This window comes from Euprymna scolopes, chromosome 1 (assembly GCF_053919585.1).
Source record: "Euprymna scolopes isolate OS-2025 chromosome 1, ASM5391958v1, whole genome shotgun sequence".
Classification (NCBI taxonomy): Eukaryota; Metazoa; Mollusca; class Cephalopoda; order Sepiida; family Sepiolidae; genus Euprymna; species Euprymna scolopes.
The window spans coordinates 28,154,870-28,162,504 of NC_136482.1; the positions used below are offsets into that span (position 1 = coordinate 28,154,870).

Genomic DNA, 7,635 nt, shown 5'->3' on the forward strand with positions numbered 1-7,635 from the left:
AATGGAGATCAGGTGGGTAGAATGGTTTGGAAGTGACAGAGCGCGGTGGTGTATACATCACTCGAGACATTGCGAGTTTCAAGCGATCGGTATGGACCTGTTGACTGTGAAAAATTCCCCAGGAAGGCGAAGAGTGGTTCCAAACACCATCTCTGCTGGTGTAGCGTTTAAGTCTTCTTTAATAATGGACCGGAGTCCTAGTAGAACAAGCGGTAAATGTTCACTCCAGTGATGCGGTTCGGGCTGAGCAGCTAGTGCAGCTTTTAGTCGACGATGAAAGCGCTCTACCATCCCGTTAGCAGAAGGATGATAGACGGTGGTTGCAAAGTGGGAAATTCCGAAAGATTTGCAAAGTTCTCGGAAGGTGTGTGACGTAAACTGGGAACCTCTGTCGGTGGTAACAGTGTTGGGTACGCCAAAGTTAGAGATCCAATTCTCTACAAATGCACGGGCTACGACTTCTGTTAAAATATCGTGCAAAGAAATTGCTGCTGGCCATCGTGTAAAATGGTCTACCATGGTGAGCATATAGCGATGACCAGCGGAAGGTGGCAGTGGACCTACAATATCCAGGTGGACATGTGAAAAACGGGCGTCAGGTACAGAAAAGTTGCCTGGAGTGGATTTGGTATGGCGATGTACTTTTGTAGTCTGGCAAGAAATACATGCCTGAGTCCATTTGCGTATGTCAGTGTTCATGCTGGGCCAGAAAAAGCGAGCTGCGATGAGCCTGACTGTTGCGTTCTTACCAGGGTGTGCGAGATCGTGGAAATGCCGGAAAATGCGCTTTCGACACGATGAAGGCAGGTAAGGTCGTGGATGTGCAACAGATCTATCGCACCAAATGAGCTTGTCCGAGAATGGGACTGTTGTCTTTTCTAGCGGAATTATTGAAGTCGACATAAAGTCTGTGAGTGACGCATCACATTCTTGCTCGGTTGCGATGTAGTCGAAGTCAAGGGGCTTCTCAAGACTGTTGGGATTGCAAAAACGTGAGAATGTGTCTGCCACAATATTCGTTTTACCAGGTAAATATTGTATATCAGCAGAATATTGTGTGATATAGTCCATCTGTCGTAATTCACGAAGTGTATGTTTCCCAGAAATAGATGACATAAGAGCAGATACCAGAGGTTTGTGGTCAGTGAAAATCGTGAATTGTCTCCCTTCCAGCATATAGTGGAAATGTTTTACTGCTAAGTACATGGCGAGCAGTTCTCGACCAAAAACGCTGTACTTTTGTTGGGTCGTACTTAGCTTGGCGGAAAAGACAGACAAAGGTTGCATTTCACTGTTCACTATCTGATTGAGAACAGCCCCAACAGCTACATCAGAAGCGTCTGTTGAAAGAAAGAGCTTAGCTGCCGGGTCAGGGTTGATATAGGAAAGTTTAGTGTAGTTCACCAGTGCGGTCTTGGATGCATGGAAGGATGAGATAGCTTCGTCTGAGAGAGAGAGGGTCTTTTTTCGCGTGCGAAGAGAATCCTTGAGCTTGGACAAGTGATGTGAGCAGTTTGGAATGAAACGGCGGTAATAGTTCACGAGTCCAACATAACGACATAATTGACACAAGGAAGTAGGCACTGGGAAATCCTGGACTGCTTGCACTTTTGAAGGCAAAGGCGTAAGTCCAGATTCATCGATCCGATGTCCGAGAAAATCCAAGGAATTGACACTGAATTCGCATTTCACAACGTTTATTTTTAGTCCATAGGATTGCAAACGTTGGAAAACTTCAGTGACGTGAGTCAAGTGTTCTTCCTGTGAGGAGCCTGCGATGAGGATGTCGTCAATATACGCGAAGACAAAGGGCAGTCCACGAAGGACTTCATCGATAAAGCGTTGAAATGCCTGGGCGGCATTACGCAGTCCGAAGGGTAGGCGGGTGAACTTGAATAGTCCGAAGGGCGTACATATCGTCGTCTTAGGAATGTCTTCTTCAGCAACAGGAATCTGATTGTATGCGCGGACTAAATCGATCCGGGAGAAAACAGTTGATCCGGATAAGGAAGCTGAGAAGTCATGCAGGTGTGGAATAGGGTACCTATCTGGAACAGTCAATAGGTTGAGAGCACGGTAGTCTGCGCAGGGTCTCCAGTTTCCTTCCGATTTCTTAGGTAGCATGTGAAGCAGAGATGACCATGGGCTGCTTGAAGGCCGTATTATTCCAAGGTCCATTATGTGTTGGAATTCTGAGCAGGCTAAGGCCAACTTTTCCGGGCACAGTCGTCGAGGCTTGCCATGTACGTGAGCACCACAGGTTGTAATGTGATGCCGCACATGATGTTTAACATTCTCCATGTGGGAAAAGGGTTGGGTGAGTTCAGGAAATTGCTCAACAGATCTGCAAAAATTGTGTTTGATGGGCTTGCTGTGCGGATGCTTGGTGTATCACAGGAAAGCATACCGCAGTGGACAGAAAGAGATGTCATTGTGTCAGCTAAACAACATTTTCTTAGATCAACGGAAAGTTGAAAATGGGAAAGAAAATCAGCACCAAGAATGGGTGTTTTCACATTGGCGATGATGAATATCCATGCAAAACGACGTCGAAGACCAAGGTCCAAAGTGAGGGATGAGGTACCGTAGGTTCGGATGGAACTGCCGTTCACAGCTTGTAGTGAAAATGGGTCTGTTGTTGTATCATTATATCGTGTAGGAGGAATTACACTAACAGCAGCGCCGGTATCCACGAGGAACTTTTGACGAGAGAGTGTGTCGAAAATATATAGTAGGCGACACGGCTGGAGAGATGGGGTGGAATTTGTCGCGCAATCCCACCGGTCTACCCGTTTAAATGTTCAGGTTTCTTGAAGGTGCAGAGTTGCTCGCATTTGCGTGTGTCGTTCCTGAAACGACGGTGGTAGAAGCACCAAGGAGATCGAGAGGAAGACCTGCGTCTTTGTGATGAGTGTCTGTCTCTGGAATTTCGTCTGTTGTTGGGCCGTGACCGTCTGTCCACTAGAAGTGCTTGAATTGCTTTGGTTAAGGCAGCAATTTCCGATGATTCCGGGTTGGAATTGGATGCGGAGGCTGTAGCGGCAGGTTTGGTCGCAACGGTGGTTACAGCTGACGCGTGGTGGTAATCGTCGGCGACACGGTCGGCGATAACCGTTAATTGTGCTAGATCCTTATCTCCAACGAACATGGACAGTGTGTGGGATAATTGTGGAGGAAGTTTCTCCAACCAAAGCTGCTGTAAGATATTGTCGTCCATTGTGCGTGTGCCGAGCAGACCACGCATTTGTCTCAGAAGCTGAGAAGGCTTTCGGTCGCCAAGGGTTAACTCGTTGAAGAGTTGTTTCAACCTGGCTGTTTCTGAAACACTGGTCCGTTCCAGAATGGCCTGCTTAAGCACTGTATATGGATCTTCAGCAGGAGGTGCTCTAAAAATGTCCTCTACTTCTTCGGCAATATCTGCTGGCAATGCCTCAATTAAATAATAATATCTTTGCATTGGGGAAGTAATCTTCCTATTAGCAAAAATAGCCTCCATCTGAAAAAAACATATGTGTGGTTTTCGAGAATTAAAGGCAGGCATCCTGAAAGAAACTAAGCCCTCCACAGCACTAGCAGCAGATTTATCCTCGGTCATGGTGGTGCACAAAAAAAAAAAGGAGTAACAAAATACTATCCAATATTCTCAGTCTAAAGTTGTGTTTTAATGAGGGGAAAAAAAATATGGAAAACTTTTTTTTTTTTTTTTTTATTATTTTAAAAAAAAAAAAAAAAAGGAAAATATGAAACTTTTATTCTATTTTATTTTTTATTTTTTGATTGCTTGGATAATGTTGTTATTAGTAGTTGTGTTTTTCTGTGCGCACGTGGACTAAAAAAAATTAACAACAGACGAAAGACAGGTTAAGGGTTACAACACGTGGTTAGGCATGGGTATTGAATCTTGGTGTATTTATCGCTCTCACAGAGGAATGCAAAGTATTTTGGTGTGGAAATGCTTCTCTTTTATTTGGCTTGATACTCGGTATAAGGAATGAAAAGTTTTGTAAGTCGAGGTCGAGGGTCACCAATTGTTGCGAGGCTATATAATGCATGTTCACGACTTAACAATAAAGAAAACCATTATACCAGTATATATAAAATACATTATTTATTTAGAACAAAACAAAGTAAAGTTTATACATCGGTGTAATAATTGGGTAGTCATGCAAGGACGTGTGTTTGTGGTTTGTACGCGTTGACCTCTGTGGAAGTGTGCATAAGTAGAGGTTACAGTTCACATTTTACTGAGTGATATATTGCTTAAATATCACAGTCTTGGATTGTTCATATTGTGTGCTCTATGTGTATGCATCTTACAAGTAACAATATTTATGTGAAAAATATACAAGCCTACCTCATGTTATTGCTGTCGCTCTCCGAGTGCATGCTTATGAAGCGCGTGGTTTATTGTGTACATGGCTTGATGTCAAGCGAAAAAGAGAGTGAGAAAAAGGACGTAAACGGAAGGTTATGTCAAAGGTCACCGGAAATATACGCGTGTCAAAGTTATGTTATGTTTGTGCGTGCTCTGCTCTATGTTCTGTGTCTGTGTGTTTGATCCAGACAAAGCAAATTTGGCAGGTCTAAACGGCTCACTATACATGTCTCTTGTCTTTCTCTCATTATGAACACCCCAATAAAAATGGAGAGTTTATGAGTGGTGACCCCCAAAACGACCTTCATACATTCATGCATTAGTATAGGAATGTAAACGACACAGAACTGAGTGTAATAGCAACTTTATTGAGCAGACACTTGCAGTAAGTAATCTTCCTCTTTTGTAGGAGATTTCTCTAGAAAGGGGACATAACTAGGGAGAGCAGTGGTCAGGGCTTGGTTACACATAATAGTTAGTTAGAAACGTTTGAAATTCAAACCAGAAATAATTGTCCGATCATTTTGTGACAATGGTCATAGGAACAAGCGTTCAAGGGTGGCGTGTGCGTATTGTAAAAAGTCACTGACATTCAAACTCAATAACTGACTGATAGTGTTATAAAATGCATAAGCGTATGTGGCGAGAAGGAACCAGACAAACAATATGTGTTTAAATTTTAAAATGATTGATTTCTTAATCGTTAATTTAAGGAAATAAACTTAACGAGAAGGTAAAAACAAACAAAGTGTTCAAAGTTCGTAAGGATGTGAGAATGTTCAGGAAAGAAGGTTTCTGGTGTAAAGTTAATGTTTGTAACTTCTTAGGCAAGAAAAGTTGGGTGCTAGTATGATTCAGGATGAAATCAGAATGTGAGTGTTACTTCTCGCTGTTGGTGTTTCCACGTGGAGAGGTTGATGGATGATGTGCGCGAACATGGGTTTAACGTCGGGGGCGGGGGGGGGGTCCGACGAACCCGATAATTATCCCATCCTGGTTGACTGAATGTCTCTGGGCTTGACTGACTTTTTGTCGCGACGACTACTGTTTTTATAGTGGCGTTGCGGACGTAGGTGAAGGCACAGAGCAAATTGATAATTAGCTTATATTTTGCTATCTAAATTGTGTTTGTTTATCGTGCTATAATTTGTTGTAGTCAACCGCCTGTTTTGTGCATGTATGCATGTGTTATATCGATTTTTAAGCTAATAAAATTGTAAATGTAATCTAGTCGGTGTTGTACGATTGCATTGTTATGTGAATTATATATTGGTGTTTATATGCTTAGGAGTTGTGTTTGCTGTGATATTCGTGTTTTGTATTTTGGGTGCAGGAGCATAACATAGTTCCTTTTGTTTTATGTGTGCAGCGGTCGCATCATGACATCATGTTCCTATGCGCTCTTTATATGCATAGGTGTATTAAAGTGGTGATCGCTATGAAATGTTCCTGCCGGACATTTATTCTGGCTGGGTATAGCGATCATTACAAACTCTTTTCTTTCTTTTTTTTTTGCATGAATATTTAACAGTGTTTGGCAGTTCAAAGACAAACTTTAATTTCAACACTTTGTAGGATATTGGGCTGTGATTCGGTGTTCACCAATTCATAATCAGAATCTGTCATTTTAAGAGATCAAAGGTTGCAGGTGCAGGGATGTCGAAAGTGGTAGAGTATCACTGGGACCATTAAAGATAAATTTAACGAGATCTCCAATTTACAGAAGGGTTCTACCGAGTCACATTCATATCTATATAAATTAAAAAGGTGGAAATAACTTTTGGAAATAACGACATTCAACAAAAGACTCGGGATTGCTGTACTGGGATGAAAGAACATTTATGAACCTGTTTAAGAAAAAGTAATTCAAATCATTCTAATATTAAGGGATTTTGCCACAAATGTTCATTCAGCAGTCTTTGCTAATAAGTGTCCTGTAGAAAAGGCAAAATTTTGATTACAGATTTTCATGAATAAAGGGACACATGTGCTTATTTTCTGGAGAGAAAAGAAAATCATTAATTGCTTATGTAACGTGTGTGTGTGTGTGTATGTGTGCGTGTTCAGTACATATAAAAACGGCAGTTTGAAAGAACAGGGTTGCCATGAAGAATAAATCTCGTTAGATATGATATTTTTTTCATGTTGAGAATTTAAGAAGCATAACACGTGGAAAGTTTTGTTACATAATTTAACGTCCCATGTGGACAAAGTCTCTTGGACACAAGTCGAGCTGGAGAAATCTGAAGAGAAACTGGTTTGATTTTTGCAGTTAAAAGCTTATATACCTGTGTTCTAGAACATTCCAAACTATTTGTTGTGTCACTGTGCGCGAAATGTAACATAGTTCCTTTATCACATGTGTGCAGATGAGCAAATTATGACATAAGCTTGCGCTACTTCATATGTGTGTGAGTTAAAAACAGAGATTGCTATGAAATGTCTCTGCCGAAGATTTGTTCCGGCGGTATATAGCAGTCGCTACAACTTCACATATTTTCTCCATTCTTCTCCCTTACATCTTCATGTTTTTTTTCTAAAATAAAAATTTCAGAATAAATTGCAAGGAGCATTTTTTCATTTTTTTTTTTTTTTCTGAAATGAGTGAAGATGATCATTATATGAAAATGGATGTATTTTTCAAACGAACGTTTTAATTAACAATATCTCTAAGAAAAAAAAATATCTGAAATGAATAAAAGTCTGATGAAAGTTGTCCTTGTGTGAAAATGTATGACTTAAAAATATAATGAATTCTTTTTTTACTAAATTAAACTTTCGTAATTTAATAAAAATAATCATTAAAATATATAGCTTTGAGCAGTCATTTGCCTCCCCCTGTTCTGAGTAGAAATCTTCAAAAATAAAAACAAAAATATTATTCCCCAAAACTAAAGTGCACAAATGCTAATTATTTATTTATTATTATTATTTTTAATATAGGAGGAATTCCGGACAATCACTTATTAATAAGGAATATCTATTTAATTAATATTTTTTATCAAATTGAATTATGAATGCATTAAAAATACTTGCATGAGGGGGGGGGGTCATTACTTATTTATTACAATTTATTCGAATTCAACCATTTATTTTTCAGACCAAATAATTTTTATTACTAATTTGAAGTTTGATGACGCAACAATGATTGAAATAATCAGATATTTAATTTTAATGAACTTTTTTCATATCACTAAAATGATAAACATTAATGTTTACATTTGTATTCGTTGTTTTGTCTGTTTTGTGTCGAAACTATC

The 7,635-nt window shown here is 39.9% G+C and overlaps 1 protein-coding gene across 1 annotated transcript; it reads right to left on the reverse strand.

The window, feature by feature from the left end:
- Positions 1-2,785: 2,785 nt before the first annotated feature.
- LOC145280001 (uncharacterized) lies at positions 2,786-3,595 on the reverse strand. Its single transcript, XM_080131626.1, has one exon. It carries the CDS (start codon positions 3,593-3,595, stop codon positions 2,786-2,788), a length of 810 nt encoding a protein of 269 aa, XP_079987752.1.
- Positions 3,596-7,635: the final 4,040 nt, after the last annotated feature.